General features: G+C 42.4%; 1 protein-coding gene across 1 annotated transcript in view; it reads left to right on the top strand.

Annotated features, from left to right (window-relative positions):
* Positions 1–792: 792 nt before the first annotated feature.
* Positions 793–25,271, top strand: part of gfra2b (GDNF family receptor alpha 2b) — a 195,203-nt gene continuing 170,724 nt past the window's right edge. Inside the window, exons 1-2 of the mRNA XM_041811059.1 lie at positions 793–914; positions 16,976–17,275. Of these exons, the coding sequence (XP_041666993.1) occupies positions 875–914; positions 16,976–17,275 (340 nt within the window). The 5' untranslated portion in view covers positions 793–874. The remainder of the gene's footprint in view (positions 915–16,975; positions 17,276–25,271) is intronic.

Below are 25,271 nucleotides of genomic sequence, written 5' to 3' on the forward strand. Positions count from 1 at the left end.
CATTTAGTCTGAAGATGCGCTCGTGACTCTGCAGTTGTGGAAGCGAGGGCATTGAAATGAATTTGGGCTCTTTCGCTTTGATGCTGCCTCGCGCTGCATCACCCCAGGTCATCATGTAGAGTCCGTGCGCGCGCGTTTTGCTTGTTAGACACCTGGTGAGAGGATGGAGAGAGAGAGAGAGATGGTTCCTCCTCCGGGGCTGACACGCGCCTTCGGTGTGTAGAGGAGGGGAGTGAAAGGGGGGAGGAGGTGGTTTCGAGGTTTTCCTCAGTGGTCGCTCGCGCTCGGTTCGCTGAAGGAGCCACGAGCGGACGCGCGAGGCAGCTTGAGTGGATTAGGAGCGAAATTCGAGGGAGACGCGCGTGCCATTACGCATCAGGCTGCTTGGATGTGGACTTAATCGATCCTGATAACCCTCATCATCATCATCATCAGCGTCAGTGTTTTTATCTCCAGTGATGTTTGCGTGAGAGGAAGAGGAGCGCGAGGGCGACGCGGTCCTCCGTGAAACTCGCATCACGGTCACACCGAGCAAAGTTGGAGCAGAGCGGGACGACGCAGCGGGATGTTGACGGCGTGAAAAAGTCTTCGTTTCTCTGCTCGTGGATGAGATGCTCCGTGGATACTCGGTCACCGGAACATGCCGCCGTTAACGGACAGCTCTTCCCGGGTCCAGGCTCCCCGTTAACACCGTCTCCAGGGGTTTGTGCCATCATCTCCATCATGTCGGCACTGGTTTCCAGCGCAGAGAGAGAGCGCGAGAGCGCGTGAGAGATACCGAGAGAGCGCGTGAGAGAGAGCGAGAGAGAGGCACGCGGGGGTGAACGGGATCGGACTCAATTTTTGACTCTGTGGATTACAAACTGCACGCGACATGATCCTGATCACTCTCATCACTTTGCTGTCTCTGTTGGGTGAGTACACGCGCGCGCACGCATACACAGAGACGTGCACGAGCTAACACTGACAGGTGAGCGCAGAGGATCTCCAGGTGGGGTCTCTGCTCTCATTAGAGGATTTTGGCTCCCTGGGGAGGGTTGACTCTCTCCCCATCACCCTTTACCTCCTTCACACCCCCCTCTCCCTCTCACGCGCGTGTGCCCCTTTTATCATCCTGGTAGAGGTGCACGAGACTGATTTAACGCGGGCTCAGGCTGTCCTTCATGTTTTGAAGCAGTTCCGAAAACACTCAAAGTTAACAGTTCATGGTTTTTCTACACCCTTATTCAGGGAAAGAGCGTGCGCGTGAGTTTGTGCGCGCGCCTGGTTGCAGAGGTCGTCCACTTGTGGTGGGTTGTCTGCTCCCTTCGTTGCTTTGCGAAGGTGCCTGCATCCTCCCGTTACAAATAAAAGTAACGCATGTTTCCTTTTGAATTTCCTCATTAATGGTCATTCAGGAGCCCAGCACGCATGTGCAGTTTAATCAAGCTCACACTCTTCTCTTACACAGCATTTCTAAATACCATAATGTGAGTTTTAATCTAGGGATGCACAATGTAATCAGAATGAGGGGCGTGTTAGGATTAGACCTTCAGGAGGCTCAGCTCCTCATCTAATTGTTGCATGCAGAGTTCCTTGCCAGTGTGCATTCCTCCGGCTAAACCACTGATTTAAGAAAAATCAGAAAATGCTCCCTTGCTACCTTACCATACATGCACTCATTCATCAGCTTTATTTTAACCCTGTTATCAGCAGTGCTTGAAAAATGACCTGTCACATTAATATCTACTCGGTGTTCTGTCACGACTGTTTCTACGGCAGGATAAGAGACACATTTACATGTCTGTTAATTTAAAAGGGCTGAAATCATCTCAACACTTAAAATAACCTTCTACCATTGGTCAGAGAAGTTCTGCCATTTATTATGAAAGGAATAAAATTAAGAGTTTGACAAAGAGATGCTCTCTGATGGAATTTGCCAATATCTCAGATTCCTATGTTTAAAAATTTACTAAAGATGAAACTGAAGCTGACATCCATAATTAAGACAGCTGATATAGACTGATATTTACAGCTGATATAGACTGATATTTACAGCTGATATAGACTGATATTTACAGTTGATATAGACTGATATTTACAGCTGATATAGACTGATATTTACAGCTGATATAGACTGATATTAACAGCTGATATAGACTGATATTTACAGCTGATATAGACTGATATTTACAGCTGATATAGACTGATATTTACAGTTGATATAGACTGATATTTACTGCTGATATAGACTGATATTAACAGCTGATATAGACTGATATTTACAGTTGATATAGACTGATATTAACAGCTGATATAGACTGATATTTACAGTTGATATAGACTGATATTTACAGTTGATATAGACTGATATTTACAGCTGATATAGACTGATATTTACAGTTGATATAGACTGATATTTACAGCTGATATAGACTGATATTTACAGCTGATATAGACTGATATTTACAGCTGATATAGACTGATATTTACAGCTGATATAGACTGATATTTACAGCTGATATAGACTGATATTTACAGCTGATATAGACTGATATTTACAGTTGATATAGACTGATATTTACAGCTGATATAGACTGATATTTACAGTTGATATAGACTGATATTTACAGCTGATATAGACTGATATTTACAGTTGATATAGACTGATATTTACAGTTGATATAGACTGATATTTACAGCTGATATAGACTGATATTTACAGCTGATATAGACTGATATTTACAGCTGATATAGACTGATATTTACAGCTGATATAGACTGATATTTACAGTTGATATAGACTGATATTTACAGCTGATATAGACTGATATTTACAGCTGATATAGACTGATATTTACAGCTGATATAGACTGATATTTACAGCTGATATAGACTGATATTTACAGCTGATATAGACTGATATTTACAGCCGATATAGACTGATATTTACAGCCGATATAGACTGATATTAACAGCCGATATACACTGATATTTACAGCCAATATAGACTGATATTTACAGCTGATATAGACTGATATTTACAGCTGATATAGACTGATATTTACAGCTGATATAGACTGATATTTACAGTTGATATAGACTGATATTTACAGCTGATATAGACTGATATTTACAGCCGATATAGACTGATATTTACAGCCGATATAGACTGATATTAACAGCCGATATACACTGATATTTACAGCTGATATAGACTGATATTTACAGTTGATATAGACTGATATTTACAGCTCATGCATACTAATGTTTACAATAGTTCTTTTTTGGCCTCATGTGTGATCTCCAACACAATGCATGTATTCACACCAGAACACCAGATTACAGTGTTACTAACAAGATATTGACATCATCCTGCGTGGGATTTTTTGTCATAAATGTGGCTACATTTCTTTAACTGCTCTAATTCTGCTATCCAAGTCCAGTAGGTGGCAGTAATGCACCTCTTAAGTTCTTTTTTAACCAACAATACATCTGAGAAGAAGAAAAACATATCCAGGGTCCCTTTTATTTAATGATTACAGTGGAAACTTCCTGACCAAAAGGTAAACATTTTTGGGGGAATCAGTCAAAATGGAAACCAGCACAGAAGAAAACATCAGAAAGAAAAAAATGATTTCACGTTAGAACAAAACCAAGGGAAAAGAGAGCTGTAAACAGGATTATAGCATCATTAACCCGTCTCCATCACTGCCTGAGTCTGTAGTACTAATGAGGCTTGGTGCTGTCCATGGTGCTGAAACCTTCTGCCTTCAAGAGAAACAGCTCCGTTATTCCTAACTTTGCCCACAAGGCTGTTTGAGCTCTTATTTTGAAAAGCCTGACTCAAAAGCTGAATCAGGATCAGTCCTGTTGGTTTGCCAGATGAAATTCATGACTTTGAGGCATTAAGCTAAAACATATTTCCTACTCACAGTTGAGAAAACGGACTGAAGGATGCATAAAGGGTCCTCCATGTGGGGTTTAAACACAAAGACATTATGTCATGTTTGCATTTCCAGACCTAAAACCAGGAGAAATAACACAGGATTTTTAGTGTCCATGTTTGTGCTGGAGGGCGAAGCCTCCCCGTACACGTCTTAATGGCTTCATGAGCTCCAGCCGAGGCAACGTCCAATTTTCTGCAGACTGATGATGATGATTACTGTGTCTCCTTAATTAGATCTGTTGACATTTAACGAGACAAAACAGATGAAATAAAATGTTTCTGTCTGCGAGGCTGCAGCCAACACTTAAGGATGTTACATTCTAACAGATTTAAAACCACCCTGACTGGAATACTGAGCAGATTTCCTCCCCCATGAGCTGATGATAATGAAGTATGACCCCTGTTATTGTGATGATGTTTACTGTGGGGGGGGGGACCTTTAGGGAGGAAGCTTTGGGAGAACACAGCATTTCAGTCCTTCAGATTGACTGTAGCATGGAGAGGAAGGTCAGCGTTAACAAGGCTTCACACTAACCTGAACATGACCGGGTTACTCTGGAGAGATCTGCTTCTACGTTTGGTGAGGTCAGGCTTGTTGAAGTCGTCTTAAAGGAACAGAAATTTAAATTAAGATAATAGTATGTAGGACAGATCTTTAATGAATGGACTTATTCTAAATGTGTGGTATGTTTACAGTGTGGATGGTTTACTGAGCCATATAGGACTCAGCATGGCATGGGATGTTCAACAACAGCTCTGTTGAAGCTGCTGCGATTTAATTTAAGATATTAAAGCAGTGATCCTCATCATGTGGCTCTTTTGTGATTATTTGTGGCTCTTTAATGGCTTAATTTAAATATTTTTCCTCCAGAAAACCTTATAAAATGGAAATTTCTTTCACTATTTTTTTCCACTTTTCATCCGTTGAAGCTAGCCTTTGCCATTAAATACCATTTTTTTTCAACTTTTTGGCCCATTTTTGCCACTTTTTGCAACTTTTATCCAATTTTCATCCATTTAAGCTGTCTTTTGCCATTAAATACCCCCTTTCCCCTACTTTTTTGCCCATTTTGACACTTTTTTGGCAACTATTTATCCTTTTTTTCTGCCACTTTCATCCCATTTTTGCCCTTTTTCACCTTTTTTTTCCAGTTTTCGCCCATTTAAGCTACACTTTGCCATTAAATACTGCTTTTTTCCTACTTTTTGCCCATTGTAGCCACTTCTTTTTGCCACCTTTATCCTATTTTTGCCCTGTATCACCCCTTTTCACCCGTTTAAGCTACCTCATGCCACTAAATACCACTTGTTTCCTATTATTTGCCCATTTTTGCCGCTCTTGACTGCTTTTTGCCCATTTTAGTCACCTGTCACTCATCTTTGTGGCCACGTTTTTGCCACTTTTGGACTATTTTACGCCAATATCATTTTTTTTGTCACTTCTCACCCATTTTTTACTACTTTCTGACCCTTTTCCACTTTTCCTCTCTATTTTTTACCCCTTTTCACCCATTTTTGTCGCTTTAAGAACATTTTTGCCACCTTCATCTTATTATTATATTTTTGCCACCTTTCACCACTTCTACTGTGGCTCTTGCAAAGGTATTTTTCAACAATTCGGCTCTTTGGTTTAGTAGGGTTGAGTAACACTGAAGGATTGCATCATAATCCTGTAGTGTAGACCTTTAACAAATGCCAGCTCCTTCTTTTTACGTTGCTACAGCTTCCATTTGCTTCACGGCTGTTTGCATTTGCATGGCTACTTGCATCGGTGTTACAGTTGTTTTCGTTTGTGTTTTAGCTGATTGCATGGTGTTGCAGTTGTTTGTCTTTGGATTGCGGCTACTTGCATCCTTCTTGTGGCTACATGGATGAGTGTTGTGGCCGTTAGCGTTTGCGCTCTGGCTACATGCATTCTTATTGCCGCTGTGTGCATTCATGTTCATATTCTAAAATGAATGCTGAGTGTATTTATATTGTACGTTTGTGTTGCAGCTGTTTGCATTCCTTTACTGGCGGGTTAACTTGCATGTGCTTGTTGTTTGTGTTGTGCCTGTTTGCATCTGTGTCGCTGTGGCTGCCGTCTAATTTGCCCTTCATGTTGCAGATGTTTGCATTTCTTCCAGCTGATGTCAGCCCTATATTCTGGTCTAGAGAGCGCTGTGAAGTGTGGTGGATCCACCTCTAACTTCTTCAAAGGGGATTCTGGGGTGAGGCAGGGGTGAGTCTTAGCCCCATCAAGTACGTCTGCACAAGGGCCAGATTTAGTATCAACAGAAACTCTGGGGGCCGGACTTTCACATAAACAAAATTAAAGAAATATTTTGTTCTGGTTAACGTATTATTGCAGTAGTATTTGGTTTTTCTTTCAAAACAAAGAACAGTTTTAGATCTGTCCCTGTTATCTATAATGAAGCAGGCCACATGGAGACAGACCAGAAAACAGAATCTGGACCCCTGAAAATCCCAGAGAACAGGCCCTCCACCGTTGTCATTCAGCACCAGTATTAACCCATTTTTTGACACTTTTAACCCTTTTTTTGATACTTTTTGTCCTCGTTTGCCTCTTTAACCCAATTTTTGCAGGATTTTAACCCCTTTTGAACCACTTTTCCTGCATGTTATCCCCTTTGTGATAATCTTTTATCCACTTTTTGCCACATTTCTATTTTTGCCACCTTTTTCATGACATTTTTCAACAACGTTTGCAACTTTAAAGCCATTTTTTGCCACTTCTAACCCATTGTTGATACTTTTTGCCTCTTTAACCCAATTTTTGAAAGATTTTAACTCAATTTAAACCACTTTCCTGCATGTTTTATCCCCTTTGTGCCACTCTTTTATTCACTTTTGCCACTTTTCTTCTATTTTTGCCTATTTTTAACCCCTTTCCATTACTTTCTTGCAATATTTTTTTGTCATTTTTAACCAATTTTTGATACCTTTTGAGCCTTTTCCCTCTTTTTCCATTTTTTCCACATTTTAATCTCTTCATCACATTATCTGGTTATTTTTGCAGAACTTCAGCCAACCTTAGCCCTTTTTTAAATGTCGACTAATTATGACTGTAAATCAAGTCATTTTGAAACTATTTCAGTGTTATTTTTTGTGGGTTGGATTTAACAGCTGCAGAAATTTAAAGCCAAAAGACACTCTCAAAATCTTCTTTTCCTCCTTTTCTGAATTTAATGATCTTTCGGGGGCTGGACAGGAAGCTTTGGGGGGCCTGATGTGGCCCCCGGGCCATCAGTTGATGATCAGTGCCCTGTGCTCTTCAGTACCTGCATGGACTGGATAATGGGGAGGGCAACAGGGGCAGCAAACTGTGGCGGGCCATTTGGTGATCATCTGATGATGCTGTGATCCTTGTGGAGGATCTAGATGTCCTCTCTCTTAACTCGCTGGGTGAGGAGGCTGAAGTGTTGGGAATGCACGTGTCCTGGGCTGAGACAGAGGCCCAGACGTAACTCTGTGTCTGTGAATGGTGAGAGTGTTGAAGTTTCAGAGCAGTTCACCTACCTTAGCAGAGTAATCCATCGATCCGCTGACCGAGGCTGAGATTAACTGCAGATTTGGAATCTTGCATGTAATGATGGGTTTGCTGGGCACCCAGGATCTGGTGGGTCAGACCTTGGGCAGCCACATGTGTAGAGTAGGGGCCTGCTGGAGGGAGAGGGCAGACCTGGAGGAAGGCCATCAGGAGGCCAGAGTTGTTTTCACTTTAGCGTGGACTCCTTATGTTTGTGTTGTGGTTGTCTACGTTCTTGTTGCTACTCTTCACATTTTTCTCTTAGCTTTCTGGTTTTTAAAGTCATATATTTTGGATATGCATCAGTCTGACACCTTCCTGCCACTGCAGCAGAATTTCTGGTAACTTTAATCCAGAAGAAAAACTCCAAATATCTCCAGCAGGTTCTGCAGCCTCTGACTTATTATTCCTCTGCACTTTGCAAACTTGTATTCTCTCTGATGTACCTCTGCTGGAGAGACTTAAAATAAATAGCCTTTTAGAACACTGTTTACAGTGGGCTGACATATCCAAGGCTTTATCCCTTTGAGTTTAGCAGACACAGGGAAGAAAAATTCTGATTAAACATGAAATCTTTCTGAGAAACATCCTGTTAAATCTTGTTTGCAAGTGTCCTCGTTTCCCCTTGATTCCTGCAGGGAGTTTTGCAGATTCACAGTGACTGTTTGCTTTAAAAATGGGAAACACACAAAGTGTTCCCTTCAAATCTGAACGATGGAGGATAGATTTACATCCATACTACTTACATGCATGTTATTTTCAACATTGCATACTCAAAAACGCCAAAGATTAGGACTGTGTTACATTCTAAGTGTTCACACAAGTCAGGTGAAATCAATACTGACAGCTTTTTAACCCCATGGCAACAAAATTAAAAACTTTGCATGCAACACTGGTGCCTTATAGTGCAGGCAAACTCCTGTATGCAGTCTAAACATTGAAATAGCATTGTTAACATTTATGTAAGGAAGCTTTGTCAATATTTTTGTGCAGACCATGTGCAGAAATATTCTTCTCCTCCACTCCTTTACTATGAAACACGCAGATTTTTACCACAGCTGCAGTGTTGGTTGTTAAAATAACACATTTTATCAGTTTAAAGAGTTTTGATGGTAGATTTTTATTTTGGGGCTTTTAGTGCCCTTATTTAAATAGATAAGACAGTTCACAGAGAAACAACATCAACAACATCTCAGTCAGAGGCATGGATGTTATTACTGCATATTTACGCTCTGTAAAACAAGCTAACAAGCTCTGAGGAATGTGGAGGGAAATCTGGGAAATCTTCTGTCCATCCCTCCTGGTACCTAGTCATCTCTCCTTTTCCTTGTTCCTTGTCCATGCTTATGTGAACTACAGAGAGAAATCATTGCATGACTTTGTGTTTCTACATGCTTGCAGCATTTGGGATACTTTAATAAGAGTCTGATTAAGCCAGTTCTGTCCCTGATGCTCATTCCTTTTGCATGTAATTAGGACAAGGTGTGAGGCATAGTCTAGTACCTATTCTGTCTTATTCGCTGCCATTTTAAAGCTTTATAGATGCAGGAGAGAACACTCTTCCTGCAGACATTCGTAGCTCTCCATCTCTTGACATTTTCAAAAACAGTCTCAAGCACCACCTGTTCACCACAGCCTACAGTCTTCACTAAACCAGCCCTCACACTCATCCTACCCCTCTCTTAGTTTGTCCATCTCTTATCTGTTTCTTGTAAAGCATCCTTGGGTTTCGTGAAAGGCGCTATATAAATTCAAGATATTATTCTTATTATTAAAACGCCCTTTAACACAGACAGTGAAGATGCCCACTGCCATCACATGTTTAGAGATGGATCTGTCACATTCATGCATGTTTAAACTGCACTAACACTGGCTATGTTCTTTGTTTCATTTTCTCTCCTGCATGGTCGAGGATTAAAAGTCAGAGGTTGTTCTCTGAGCAGAGAGGAGCTCAAAGTTTTTATCTCTTTTCAAAGAACAGCTGAGAGAAACTCCACACGGCTGAGACAATAAAACACCAGCAGACAGCAGATTTACAATCAACTGTTAAATAAAAGGTTTCATGTATAGATTATAGCCGGTGTTCTTTATGAATCGATCGGAGGAGATATTTTAGTGTGTGTCAGACAGCTGAGGCTCTCTAAACTCCTCTCAGCTTTTATTGTTTCTACTAGATGTTAAATACAGTATGTAAATCTGCAGCCTGAGGGCCTCCGTCAAAACAAAAACAGAAGATGCTGAGGGCCCACTCCCATGGTGGGGCCCTTCCAGACATCTCTGTATCACTTAAAGATGTGCTGCTCAGCTCTGCAGCGTACTAGTTATCCTCTGATTCACAGTCAGTGGTTCAGGACCATTTGGCAAATTTGGTAAAAATAAAAACCTGTTTTTACAGACTTGCTGTTGCTATTACGGTGCTTTTATTTTGAAAGAACCACTAGTTCTGGCACCAGCTGACATGTATGTTATGGGTGGGAAGTTAAGATGAGGTGAACGGGCACAAGGGAAGGCATGAGCCAGGAGAGCACCGACATTTAGAAATAAAACTTTTATAGACACTGTCATGTTTCATCCTATGAAGATCTACTGTTCCTGCCAGAGTGCTCAGTTTGATTTTAGGTTTGTTGACTGACAAAAGCAAATCACTGCTACAACTACTGTCAAAACATTTTCCGTAAAAATAAAACTACTTCTGCAAACATCAGCAGTAGGGCTGAACGATTTCCAAAAATAATTGAATTGCAGTTTCTTTTCCAGATATGCGATTGTGATTAGGTTCCTCAACTAATGCATTTTTGAACAAATTCAAGCAATAATCTTTCTATATTATAACCGACATTCAGCCAGGAGCACTCATCATATAGTTGGGCATTTTATTGCAAAATGGATCTGCAGTTTAACTTGGTGTGGAAGGCTCTGATGTAAAGATGTCCTCAGTTAGTCAGCAGCTGCTTTGACTTTCCAGAGAACACATGGCTAGAATCCCCCAATGGATGGATTCAGAAATGAAAATGTATGTTAAAAACAATGAAGCAATGAATCCACAGTAGCATGAATCTGAATGTGAGGGAGCAACAAGCTTTAGTCTATAAAGGAGGAGGCTGGGGTGGAGGAGGTGAAGCTTTAGTCTATAAAGGAGGAGGCTGGGGTGGAGGAGGTGAAGCTTTAGTCTATAAAGGAGGAGGCTGGGGTGGAGGAGGTGGAGCTTTAGTCTATAAAGGAGGAGGCTGGGGTGGAGGAGGTGGAGCTTTAGTCTATAAAGGAGGAGGCTGGGGTGGAGGAGATGGAGCTTGAGTCTATAAAGAGGAGGCTGGGGTGGAGGAGGTGGAGCTTGAGTCTATAAAGAAGGAGGCTGGGGTGGAGGAGGTGGAGCTTTAGTCTATAAAGGAGGAGGCTGGGGTGGAGGAGGTGGAGCTTCAGTCCATAAAGGAGGAGGCTGGGGTGGAGGAGGTGGAGCTTTAGTCTATAAAGGAGGAGGCTGGGGTGGAGGAGGTGAAGCTTTAGTCTATAAAGGAGGAGGCTGGGGTGGAGGAGGTGAAGCTTTAGTCTATAAAGGAGGAGGCTGGGGTGGAGGAGGTGAAGCTTTAGTCTATAAAGGAGGAGGCTGGGGTGGAGGAGGTGAAGCTTTAGTCTATAAAGGAGGAGGCTGGGGTGGAGGAGGTGGAGCTTTATGATATAAAGGAGGAGGCTGGGGTGGAGGAGGTGGAGCTTTAGTCTATAAAGGAGGAGGCTGGGGTGGAGGAGATGGAGCTTGAGTCTATAAAGAGGAGGCTGGGGTGGAGGAGGTGGAGCTTGAGTCTATAAAGAAGGAGGCTGGGGTGGAGGAGGTGGAGCTTTAGTCTATAAAGGAGGAGGCTGGGGTGGAGGAGGTGGAGCTTCAGTCCATAAAGGAGGAGGCTGGGGTGGAGGAGGTGGAGCTTTAGTCTATAAAGGAGGAGGCTGGGGTGGAGGAGGTGGAGCTTTATGATATAAAGGAGGAGGCTGGGGTGGAGGAGGTGAAGCTTAAGTCTATAAATGAGGAGGCTGGGGTGGAGGAGGTGGAGCTTCAGTCTATAAATGAGGAGGCTGGGGTGGAGGAGGTGGAGCTTCAGTCTATAAATGAGGAGGCTGGGGTGGAGGAGGTGGAGCTTTAGTCTATAAAGGAGGAGGCTGGGGTGGAGGAGGTGAAGCTTAAGTCTATAAAGGAGGAGGCTGGGGTGGAGGAGGTGGAGCTTTAGTCTATAAAGGAGGAGGCTGGGGTGGAGGAGGTGAGCTTTAGTCTATAAAGGAGGAGGCTGGGGTGGAGGAGGTGGAGCTTCAGTCTATAAATGAGGAGGCTGGGGTGGAGGAGGTGGAGCTTTATGATATAAAGGAGGAGGCTGGGGTGGAGGAGGTGGAGCTTTAGTTTATAAAGGAGGAGGCTGGGGTGGAGGAGGTGGAGCTTCAGTCTATAAATGAGGAGGCTGGGGTGGAGGAGGTGGAGCTTTATGATATAAAAGAGGAGGCTGGGGTGGAGGAGGTGGAGCTTCAGTCCATAAAGGAGGAGGCTGAGGTGGAGGAGGTGAGCTTTAGTCTATAAAGGAGGAGGCTGGGGTGGAGGAGGTGGAGCTTTGGTCTATAAAGGAGGAGGCTGAGGTGGAGGAGGTGAGCTTTAGTCTATAAATGAGGAGGCTGGGGTGGAGGAGGTGAAGCTTAATGATATAAAGGAGGAGACTGGGGTGGAGGAGGTGGAGCTTTATGATATAAAGGAGGAGGCTGGGGTGGAGGAGGTGGAGCTTTAGTTTATAAAGGAGGAGGCTGGGGTGGAGGAGGTGGAGCTTCAGTCTATAAATGAGGAGGCTGGGGTGGAGGAGGTGGAGCTTCAGTCTATAAATGAGGAGGCTGGGGTGGAGGAGGTGGAGCTTCAGTCTATAAATGAGGAGGCTGGGGTGGAGGAGATGAGCTGACCACAGCTGGATTGTGACTTCCTTTACTAATGCTATGATTATCAATATTAGATAGAATGAACTAGTTATTTATTCCCATATTGCAAATTTGATACTAATTGCTTTATTGAAAGGTATTATCATTTGCATGCTGCAAGAAAGAATGTATTAGACTGATATTTGACACATTTCATGTTAAAGAAATATTACAACAGACCATATTACTATTTAATCTAATTTGCGATGAACTGCCCGGCCCTAATCAGTAGTGGCTCTACTGTGAACCTAAAGGCCTGTCTTCAGGTGTTTTTTTTTTTTTTTACTTTCAGCTTCTACTGAACACTGAAATAATTACAGCCTTTTATGCAAGGAGGAACTTAGAGGGCACAATGTCAGATTGATTCCACTTGGAGGGAACCTCTGGGGAACTTTTTACATTTTTTCCACCTGGAAGGCAACCAGAGGGGGCCAACAAAGGCACTCTGTCAAATCTGACTCACTTGGAGGAACCTGGAGGGCACACTCCCATATTCAGTCCACTTAAAGAGCACTTTAGAGGGCACTGTTTTACATTCTGACCACTTGGATGGCACCTAGAGTGCAAATTGTCAGATTTTTTTTCCAATTCTGAACCTCCAAGAAGGCATTTTGTCAGACTTTGTCCACTTTAAAGGAACCTAGAGAGAAGTTTATTGCATGGACTGCCCTGGAGGGCACCAAAAAAGACATCTGTCAACTTTGACCCTCTTTATGGGTATCCTAGGGGCACTTGGAGGGCACGGTGTCAATTTTCGTCCACTTGGAAGGCATCTTTGGGGCACATTATCAGACCTTGTCCACTTTGAAGGCACCATGATGGAAGGTTGTCAGATTTTTTTTTTTTCAGTTGTGAATCTCCTAAAAGGTGTATCATCAGATTTTGTCAACTTAAAAGGGACCTAGAGGGAACTTTCTTACATTAACCCCTTAAAGGGCACCTAGAGTGCCAGTGCCAGATTTTCTCCACTTAGATGGGACCTAAAGGGCACCTTGGCAGAGTTTGTCCGCTCGGAAGGCACCCTGTCAAATTTGACCCATTTGGAGGTTGCATCAGAGGGCACTTGATGACATTTTGTCACTTGGAAGGACCTGAAAGGGCACACTGTGGGGTTTGGAAGGCACCAAGGGACACATTGTAAGATTTTTTTTCCAATTCGGAATCTCTTAGATGGTGCATTATCCCACTATGACCACTTGAAAGGAACCCAAAGGTAACTTTCTTACATTTTCCCCCTTGGAAGGAACCTAGAGGACACAAAAAAGGCACCCTGTCAAATTTAAACTGCTTTGAGGGCATCATAGGGACACCTGGAGGGCACGGTGTCAAATGTTGTCCACTTGGAGGATGCATTAGTGGGCACTTTCTTACATTTTGTCATCTTGGAAGGAACCTAAAGTGCACGTTGTCAGACTTTTTCCTATTGGAATCACCTTGAGAGTACTTTCTCAGATTTTGCCCACATAGAGAGGCACTTTCAAAGATGTACCTCCTTAGAGGTAACCCCAAGAGCTTGTCTTTAACCGGTCTAGCCCTAGAACCCACTGCCACCTCCTTAATGGAAAATTTTGACCCAAATTTCCAAAAAAGAACTCAACTACAAAACTGAATTTAATGGTAAATGTTGTGGTTTGGACCCTTGAAAGAGCCAAACATAGAGAACAAGGGTGGACCATTGCATTTGGGCATCAGTTTTAAGGCTATGAAATATAACCAAATATAAGTTCTCAACTGAATATACCTCCATGACATAGGTAGAGCTAATTTAGATTGATATAGGTATCTTAATGGGAAGATTCTCTGTAACGCAGGTTTGAATGTCTACTTTAAATCTTGGATTAAATGTTGGATGATAACGGGATTAGACTCCTGAACTGCAGACAAGCTCCAGACCAGAAGCTTCTCTCTTTTCTCCTTGATCACAGTCTCCTTTAGGATGATGGTGATCACTAACCCCTGAGCGCCGTCTGTCAGGTTCAGTCCTTAGACTTTGAACCCGTCGTATCAGCGCGTCTCTCTGAGCGGCTCCTCTGTCCTGATGAAGAGTCAACAAAAACCTTCAAATGTTTCTGCGAGTTTCCGTCGCTGTTTGCTGTTCGCTCAGCGAGCTGAGAACAAAGTTTGGTCTGCCCCGAGTTTCACCTCACAGGATATTAAATATGGAGCCACAGGAACACATGAAAGGGAGCAAATGAGAAATACTAAAGGAGAATCAATGTTCGAACATTAAAAGGAATGAATTAATGGGAGAATGTGGAGCATAAGGACAGCCATAATCTAAAAGGTACGGAAAAGTTTCTTTGGCTGGTATTTAGGGCTAAAAATGTCCTCTGTTTGGAGAAACTCCGCCTGCATTTTTATTCTAAAAAGCTGTAAAATCTCAACCATTTTAAGCACAATCAGGTAATAGACGTCATATTTTCAGCTACAGCAGAAACTGTCACCATAATCCCACTTTAGGAGCACAGACGTCCTCTTTTATTACATGGGCCATAGAGGACGATTTTTTTCTTATTGTTTCCACCTGTGTCCTCTTTTTTATCTTTGGCTGGCTCTGATTGGTCCCAATCACCATGGAACAGTGGTTTTCACCCAAGGCACACCTACGGTTAAGCCAAAATCTCAAGGCGCACCATATTTAAATCAATACAGAATACATTTTTCAGATAATTTTACAGTCAACGTGGCCATGGAGATGGCAAAAGTGAGCAAAAGGTGGCAAAAATGGGTTAAAAGTGATGAAAAACATGGCAAAATTGGGCAAATAGTGGCAAAACAAAGTCAGAAATGGGCAAAAATTGGTAAAAAAAAAAAAGTGGCCAGACAATGGGTTGAAATTAGCAAAAACTTGTTGAAAGTGTCAAAATAGTGGCAAAAATGGGATACAAGTGGTCTCAAAGGGTTAAATGTTTAAAAAGGTTGCAAAAATGGGATAAAAGTGATTAAAAAAAGGAGAGGGACCCAACTGCAGTCAAGATGGCCAACATGGGCGTCGCTATACATCCAATCCATGCTGGAAGTCCCAAGTGGAAGTTTCTTCTTGGTGTTGGACCCAGCTGCCAGTGTTGTCAGTCCTTTTCACGCCTAAGCCTAAGCCTTGGTGCTGGATCTCAGATATATCACCTTCCCCACTGCCTTACCCTGAACCTAACCACTCGGGTTTTAATGCCTCAGCCTGACCTTAGACGTACGGACTTCCGGCTGAGACTTCCGGTATGGATTGGATGTATGTCGGCCATCATGTCTGCAGCAAGGTACTCTTGAAAAAAAGGGCAAAAAGTGGTAAAGTAAATGCAAAAGTAAGCAAAAACTGGCAAAAAGGTGGCATAAATGGGTTGAAAGTGTCAAAGAGGTGGCAAAATAGATCACAAGTGGCAGAAAAGTGGCAAAAAAGGGTTAAAGTTGCTAAAAAGTGGCAAAAATGGGTTAAAAGTGATGAACAGACATGGCAAAATTGGGCAAATAGTGGCAAAACAAAGTTAGAAATGGGCGAAAATTGATTAAAAAAAAGTGGCCAAACAATGGGGTGAAATTGGCAAAGACTTGTTGAAAGTGTCAGAGTAGTGGCAGAAATAGGATACAAGTGGCTTTAAAGGGTTAAATGTTTAAAAAGGTTGCAAAAATGGGACACAATCTTGAAACTCAGTATTCCAAATGGGAATTGAATCTGTCCCATATAAGTCCTCATACTGATGAGCTCAACTGTAACCACGGCTACAATGATAAATTCAACCATCGTGGTTTCTCTGGGGTATTCCTGGAGTCGTCCCATGGGTAGATTGACCCGAGCATTGAAGTCTGGTACAGCTCTCTGATTGGCTGACTCCCCCTCATCCTGACTGCTGCATGGCTGTTTTAGCCACTCGGCTGTGTCTATGCTTCTTTATTACCTGCATCAATACTCTCAGTTACCTGCAGAGTCTTCAGTAACTACATTCCCCTGGAATGTTCACCTCCTAAATTAGCCATGTATTGTGCTACGTAGCTAGACAACCTCAGCACCAAACAGGAAGTAGGTTGTAGCAAAATTACTTTAAGTTTACATTGAAGGATTTTTGCAATAAATCTTCAAGGTAACACAAAATTTAATGTGTAATCAGTGTTTCCTTATTTGGAATCAGCCTGACATTTTGGCCGTCGATATTTTTGTCTTCTGGTCATCTGCCTGTGAAACCGGCCAAAGACGAGAGAAGACCAGCTGATGGAAACTCTGGTGTAAACATAGCAAATGTTCTCCCCTCACACTATAGCTCACTAGCGAGGACCGCGTTATAAACAGGCTGCAAACTGACAGTATTTATTAGACATGTTTATTCTGAATCAGCAGGTTGTCATCGTCTCATTGACGTTGGTTTGAGGAATCCACTGCAGCTCTGGGGCCACGTAGACAGGAAGTATGAAGGAATAGAGGAAAGGGGGCTGGAGAGAAGGGGGGTGAGAGTGGTGTAGGTGTGGTCATTATTTATGCTGTTAAGGTTTTAAAAATAAACATCCTTGTATGTAAACCAGGCTGATGAGTCAATCACACAGAGCCTCATTAGAGTATAATTCCTCATTCCCGTCTTCTCTCTCTCCAGATGTGTGTGTGTGTGACTCGGAGCTGGGCCCCCCCGGCTGGAGGGAACCTCTGGATTGCGTCCGAGCGTCTGAGCTGTGCAACCAGAACAGCCAGTGCAGCTCCCGGTACCGGATCATGCGTCAGTGCCTCTCCGGAGGGGACAAAGAGCGCAGCGCCATGCTGGCCTCCAAGGAATGCCAGGGGGCGCTGGAGGTGCTGCAGGACTCGCCGCTGTACGACTGTCGCTGCAAGAGAGGCATGAAGAAGGAGCTGCAGTGTCTGCAGAACTACTGGAGCATCCACATGGGTCTGACTGAAGGTAAGAGGCTTGCTCCCGGCTCGGTGCAGAGATAATGAAGCCTCCTGCTGCCTGTTGATTCCTCGCAGTGATGAGCCGAGAGCTGGCAGAGGACTCAGAGCAACTTTTAGAGTTTATGAGAGAACTTATTCAGAGATGGAGGGGGCTCCTCATCCACTGTTGTGTTGGTGCCAGTTTGAGTTCTGCCTCAAGTGTCAACAGGGACAAAGAAGCTGAGAACAGAAGGAATATGTTACTGTTGGTTTTACTTTTATCTAAAGTTTTTCTGCCTCAGTGTTTCCAGGTTTTTGAGAATAATTTGGAGAAGTGAAGTGGATGCTGAAGTTTCTTAAACCTGCATCTTTACTAAGAGAAACATGTCCAAAGCTTCCTGACAAATTTACCAAAGTGTCTGAAATGTAAGGCTAAGCTGCAGTTATTTTTCAGGTGTCTGACGGGCCGCTTTTACTGAATAAGTTTATCCAGAAACAGAGACTCTCTGTATGAAGGCTGTTTGGAAATTAGGTAAAGGTAGTCTGGGGCCTCATGCTCCAACAGGCCAAAGAAGGTCATCTTCTTCAAGGCAAGGATGGAATGTTTTATAAGCTTTGATGACATTATATTCAGAGGCAAGGACGGAATGTTTAATAAGCTTTGATGATATTTTATCCAGAGGCAAGGATGGAATGTTTAATAAGCTTTGATGATATTTTATCCAGAGGCAAGGATGGAATGTTTTATAAGCTTTGATGATATTTTATCCAGAGGCAAGGACAGAATGTTTAATAAGCTCTGATGATATTTTATCCAGAGGCAAGGCTGGAATGTTTAATAAGCTTTGATGATTTTTTATCCAGAGGCAGGATGGAGTGTTTAATAAGCTTTGATGATATTTTATCCAGAGGCAAGGATGGAATGTTTTATAAGCTTTGATGATATTTTATCCAGAGGCAAGGACAGAATGTTAAATAAGCTTTGATGGTATTTTATCCAGAGGCAAGGATGGAATGTTTTATAAGCTCTGATGATATTTTATCCAGAGGCAAGGACAGAATGTTAAATAAGCTTTGATGATATTTTATCCAGAGGCAAGGATGGAATGTTTTATAAGCTCTGATGATATTTTATCCAGAGGCAAGGACAGAATGTTTAATAAGCTTTGATGATATTTTATCCAGAGGCAGGATGGAGTGTTTAATAAGCTTTGATGATATTTTATCCAGAGGAAAGGATGGAATGTTTTATAAGCTTTGATGATATTTTATCCAGAGGCAAGGACGAAATGTTTAATAAGCTTTGATGATATTATATTTAAAGGCAAGGATGGAAAGTTTAATGATGACATTTGATGACATTACTAGTATATCCAGAGGCAAGGATGGAATGTTTTATAAGCTTTGATGACATTACTAATATATCCAGAAGCAAGGATGGAATATTTTATAAGCTTTGATGAGATTACTATAATATCCAGAAGCAAGGATGGAATGTTTAATAAGCTTTGATGACATTACTAGTATATTCAGAGGCAAGGATGGAATGTTTTATAAGCTTTGATTGTATTACTAGTATATTCAGAGGCAAGGATGGAATGTTTAAGAAGCTTTGATGGCATTACTAGTATATCCAGAGGCAAGGATGGAATGTTTTATAAACTTTGGTGACATTATATATTCAGAGGCAAGGATGGAATGTTTTAGAAGCTTTGATTGCATTACTAGTATATCCAGAGGCAAGGATGGAATGTTGTATAAACTTTGGTGACACAATATATACAGAGGCAAGGATGGAATGTTTTAGAAGCTTTGATTATTTTATATTCAGAGGCAAGGATGGAATGTTTTAAACAATTGCTGACATGATATTCAGATGCAAGGATGGAATGTTTTAAACAAATTGCTGACATGATTTTCAGAGGCAAGGATGGAATGTTTTAGCATCAAAAGCAAAGAAGAAATGCTTCATTAGTTTTGATTACATCCTCTTCAACAGTATGCTCTGTTGGTGAAGCTGGGGATGTTGGAGCCTTGTCCCCTCCTTTTTCGTTACATAGTTGGCCATAGTTGTCAACCTTTGGGAAGTTGTATGGAACTGGCTCCTTACCAGTTACACCCATGTTTCATAAACCAGTCATGGTGCTCGAGTTGCATTGTGGGTAATGTAGTTAGAGGGTTGGAGAAGCAGAAAGAGGAGTGTGTGGTGATAAAACACAGTGTGTGCTGTGTGCATTTTGATCCTTTTGTTCATTAAAGCCTGACAGAGTTACAGGAGTATGTGCAGGACTCACTAAAGAGCATGTTGAGCTTGTTGTTGTTGTTTTTGTCATCATTGTTGTTGTTAAAGGTGTTTGGGGACTTTTAAGAGAACAAACATCACAGAAACATTCCCACACTGCAGAGCTGCTGAGTCGGCCCGGACACCGGGTAACAGCTCCGGTTTGTTCAGGTCCCAGCGCTGCTCCTGCACCATGCAGCACACACACTAACACACACTCCAACACACACACACCCGGCCTGTTGGCTGGCCTAGTTTGGGTCTGAGCGGTGGCAGAGCTCATTAAGAGCTGCTCTCTTTGTTCTTCATTCCACTAAGGATGTCTGTGCCGAGCCAAAGCCCTGCATCAACAACACACACATTAACACAAAAACACACAAACACACACAGAGGCTTGGTGGCCACACACAGGACACAAATTTAAACCCAGACAAAGTTAGAAAGAACAAAAACACGATGTCTGAGATGTGTTTAACAGGCTCAAGGACAAACAGCACGGCTCAGGTCTGTGGTGCATTTAAGGACTGTGGTTCATTTGTGTGTCTTACACCTTGTCCTAACAGCATTCCAGCATTAGGCCTGTCTCAGACTGTCATTGTGAGATGCATGTCTTGGCTGTGACATGTCTTGGTTCTGATTTTGTTTGAGTTTGAACAACTGTCAAACTACATGTGTGAGACATGGTGCTCAGGGAAATCTAGAGAATAGAGGGCTCGCCTGTTTTCCCCACGTCCAGCACGGTTCTGTGTGTGAGTTGAAATAATTAAATTTCAGACACAGATTTGGATACAATCAAAAACTATCTCCAAATCAAACTAACAAGCTCTGTGAGTGAGAAAAGTAAAGACAGGCAGGATGTACCTGTCTGACACTCCTGATACCTTGTCATCTCCATCTTTCCTCATTCTTCAGCCGTTACTATAACGACTTAGAGGAGAATAGAAGATGTCATCTAGAGCACTTCATCATGACTTGGTTTTAATCTTCAATTTTTGTTTGGGCATTTTAATGTCAGCTTTTAACGTATTTTGTAGATTGTGTCTTGTATTGTGAACCATTGTTGTTTTTGTTGTTTTGTCTCTTGGATGCTGTAACAAATTTACCCCTTTTGGGTACCAATAAAGAACCTTGAATAGAAATGGACCAAATGCCTATAAAATAAAGCAGTGTTACTCAACCCTGCTCAACCAAAGAGCCACACTGTAGAAAAAAATCTTTACAAGAGTCACAATCTAGGTGGTGAAAAGTGGGTGAAAGTGGCAATAAAAATAAGTTACAGCTGGCAAGATAGGTAAAAAGCTGAAAAAAGAGGCCAGAAATGGGTGAACAGGGGTTAAAGAGGCAGAAAATGGCAAAAACTGGGTGAAAAGTGACAAAAACAAAACAACTTACAGGTGGCAAAAATGGAAAAAAAGCAACAAAAACGTGGCAAAAACGGGTAAACTTAACTAACATTGGCAAAAAGAAGCAAAACGGTGGGGGAAATAAGTAAGAAAATAACCAAAATTGGCAAAAAAAGTGGGGGAAATGAGTGAAAAATAAGCAACATCGGGAAAAGGCAGCAAAAACGTGGGGAAAAATGAGCCAAAAATAACTAACATTGGCAAAAAGCAGCAGAAAGGTGGGGAAAATGGGAAAAAGTGACATTTAATTGTAAGAGAAGAGCAAAGAAGGATAAAAACAGACAAAAATTACAAATAAGGGCAATGGAAATATACTGACAAGAAATAAAGGTTGACAATTGAAGCCTGCTGTATAAGTGCAGGGTACAAATAGCAATGGACTTTTCTGAGGTCAAAGTTTCCCTTTTTTTAAGCTTTTCTGGGGGAATAATGTTTCAAATGAAGACATAAAGGAGCCATATGTGGCTCCAGAGCCACTGGTTGCGTATCACTGCTGCTCTGCCATGCCACGTCGCTCACATGCTTCCAGGAAACTAAGACCATCGTGTAATCAAGCTGATTTTGTTGCTGATGCTGCCCAGTCAGGACTCCAGGACCGTGGTGTGATTGAGGACTGTTGGTGATCACACATTCTGTTTCTTCACAATCTGCCATCATCCTATCATACACCTCCAACGACGAGTGACCGTCACGTTCTGGTTGGGCATGAAGGCCTCAGTCAGCCAGAGAGCCTTGGAAATGATTGGCAGGAAAGCCAGTTCAAATATACAGATGGACACTAAAGCTGGATTATCGATGCTAAGTATGGTCACATAGAGTCACCACTGTGTCTGATTATCCAGCATGGATGTTCCTCTAGCAACCATTCATGATGCAGGTCTGGCGTTTGTTCATTTGTGTGTCTTCAGAGTGTTGTGTGTCACTCTCAGCAGTGTTTTAGGAGACTGGTGTGTTATTGTAGAGTCGTTATGAAACATTTAAATCAGCTCTTCTTTAGAGTTCTCTCTCATTTAGTTCGGCTGCCTGTGTATGTGTGCAGACCTCCTGATGTGAGCACGCTCTATTATGAATTTAGTTTTTTAGTTTTTACTTCATCAGATATTGGAGTCCTGCCGTCTCAGAGGCTGATTAACAATTTAGAACAAAACATTAGGATCCAAATTGCTCCAATAAATGCAGAGGATGTTTTTAATTGTACATTTTTCATGAGTAAAGGAGCGCTGCTGCGTTTAATGACTCATCACGGGGTCATATCTGCAGTCAGGCCTCTTCTGGCGCTCTCAGAGAGTGTTGGTCTGTTAGTCCACAGCAGGAGCATGAAAACCTCTCCACAAGGCTCAGACAGCTCAAACACAGCCGCTATGTTCAGTCCAGAGGGTGGCACCTAGAGAAGTAACAGCTCCACGCTGTCAATCAAAGAGGCCACGCCCCCTAATACGACATCACTGCAAGGTGGATGATTTGGTATGACAACTTCCTGATGGCGTCTGACTCGGTGAGGGTTCTGGAGCTGGAGGGTGAGATTATTGCAGACTTGGACTCATGCATGGGGCGACGGATTAACTTTAGAGGGGTGTGGTGCTCATCTGAGTCTTAGGATCCTGGTCCTTCTGGTCTTACTGTACTCTTGTGAGGCCTGGACGCTGACTGATGGAGGTGGACTGGACTCCTTTTGGACAGCTTCTCTTCGGTGCATTTTTTGTGCATCACTGTTTGACCTTGTGTCTCATGCTGATGTTCTCAGGACAGTGGGGGTCGGTTGCCTGATAGGGGAGCGACAGCTGTACTTTTCCAGGCCTGATCCAGCGCCCAGGACCTGGTGGGCTGGTTCAGTTGCCAGGGGGGACCGCGTGCATTGTAGGGGGGTAGGATACCTGGAGAGATGGGGCATGGTCCTGGAGCAGGCCTGGAGGATGGTCATCAGGAGGCCAGAGCAGTCCAGGACCAAGGCTGATGCAGTAAAGTGCTGAACCGGCATCTGCTCCCATCCTGACCTGAATGCAATAAGAGACACAACAGAACTCATTTAAAAAGCAAATCTTCACAAAAAATTGACCAATCAGGTGGATGCAACCACATGCTGCTAATTCTACAACGTTTCAAGCTTAAACCCTCTGTGACCGATGTTGTCTTATATGACAGAATGTGTTAGTCAAAATTAAATAACGTTTGCACCATGAATCATCTCCACTATCTGGTATTTCCTCTGAAAGCCCTCCACTGTGCCGTTCTAATGACGCTATCCACACTTCTGTAGCTCTTACAGGACAATTTCAGGAGAGCCTGAGAAATAATCATGGAACATTACGAGACGGAGATGTTTTAAAGTTAAATGCAAAGCTGGAACTACACTCCAGACATGGCTGCACTGTGTCACTCCGCCCAGTGGTTCACTCAAGAAATAGTTCCGAGTATTTGCTTCATGTGTCCTAATGTTACATAATTATATGTTATTATTTCATAGCGTGGTGAATGTGCAGGTTACAACTCGTCCACGAGAGCGTTTTGGAGTTGTTGGATTGTGTATTTGATGAGTTTGATGAGAGAAAGCAGGAATACCATAAGAATCCATTGAATCGGCACAGCAGCTCCTCACTTGGCAGCGCCGATCTAAAAATAGCTTGCACCGACAACTAAAGTTAATGAACGTATTAGTAGACTAGAGAGATTATGGCAATGGGTGAATTTGCCAAAATGTTGAATTATCCCTTTAACAAGGATATCTTAAATCATCAGGATAAGTTCACATTTTTATACTTGAGGAAATCTGCGGGCCGGATTTGACTGTTCCAAGGGTCGGATTTGGCCCCCGGGCCTTCAGTTTGACACCTGTGCTTTAAATGATCCTGATTGGTTTGGTCATTCTCTGCAGGAACGAGCCAATCAGCTTGAAGCCTTGCAGTACTGATCCACCTGATAACAGGTGTGAAATCTGAACATTAGCTTTGCAAGGAAAAGAGGTTTTTTTGGTTTTCTTATGACTTTTGCACGTGCAGAGCTCTCTGCGCTCTCATTGGTCGATGCCACTGATGTGATGCAGCACGTCTTTTAAAGGCAGAAAGAAAATCTAACATGCTAGAGCTGTGAATTTGATTTACTAAAAGAGATAAAATCATTGATTTTCAGGGCTGACAGGGCTGAAAACTTTACTCCTTAATGCAGTGGTTCTCAACCTTGGGGTCACGGCCCCATTGGGGACTGCAAGACACTGAGAGGGGGTCTCCAGATGCCCTAAAAACCTAATAATATTTTTTTAATTCCCCTGTTGCCACTTTACACCAATTTTGTCCATTTTTTCACCCCTTTTCATCATTTTTTCTCACCAATTTTAACACATTTTAACCATTTAACACCTATTTTTGTCAGTTTTAAACTCTTTACGCCACTTTTCTGCCTGTTTTTGCCACTTCTAAACCAATTCTTGCCACTAATGTTGCCTCTACTGACCCATTATTGCTACTATTAACCCCTTTTTAACCACTTTTTACTTCCAGTTTTTCCCATTTTAACCATTTCCACCCATTTTTGCTAATTTAAAGCCATTTCAACCATTTTTAACTCCCTTTTACCACTATTTATGCCCATTTTTGCCTTTTCTAACCCATTTCGGCTACTTTTAAACCACCACCTTTTCCACCATTTTTGGCCATTATTAACCCATTGTACCAATTTTTAAATCAATTTTTATTCTATTTCTAACAAAAGGTATTTAATTTTTTAAGAAGGCAATTTACTACACATAAAATAGATATTCTTCTTTGATAGGAGTGGTTGTTTTTTCAGGTTTAAAATGAAATATGGATATCACAGCTTATTTTTACAGTAGACCATGGTCTTGCTGACCTCCATGGGCCCCCAGTTTGGCTGGGCCCCAGAAAGCTCTCCTAATTATCCCTCTTTATGAACGGCCTCGTCTCCACATGACTATTCCAAATTGTGCATGGCTGTTCAGCCACCTTCAGGTCCAGTGGGGGTCCCGGTCTCTCTCACCTTTATTTTGGGGGTCGCGGGTTGAAAAGTTTGAGGACCCCTGCCTTAATGGATGAGGCGTTAACTGCGGTACTTTGACCTCTGCATCACTGAAGATCACAGTTGATCATGTTATCTTCATGTTTCCCCTTCTCGATGAAGGCCCTCTGATACGGAGGTAAGGCAGTGAATTAAATGCTGATTGCTGATGAAGATGTGTGATTCAGAGGCTCCATTTTCTCCGTTCCTCCTGAGGACGATCATTTAGAGAATCCGTCAGATCTCAGACGTCGTCTCTGCTGGATATTTCCAGAAACGCCAGCAGGAGGCTACTTCAATGATTTCAGAGAAATAAAAATATCTCCGACTCT

This window comes from Cheilinus undulatus, linkage group 17, assembly GCF_018320785.1.
Source record: "Cheilinus undulatus linkage group 17, ASM1832078v1, whole genome shotgun sequence".
NCBI classification, from domain to species: Eukaryota; Metazoa; Chordata; class Actinopteri; order Labriformes; family Labridae; genus Cheilinus; species Cheilinus undulatus.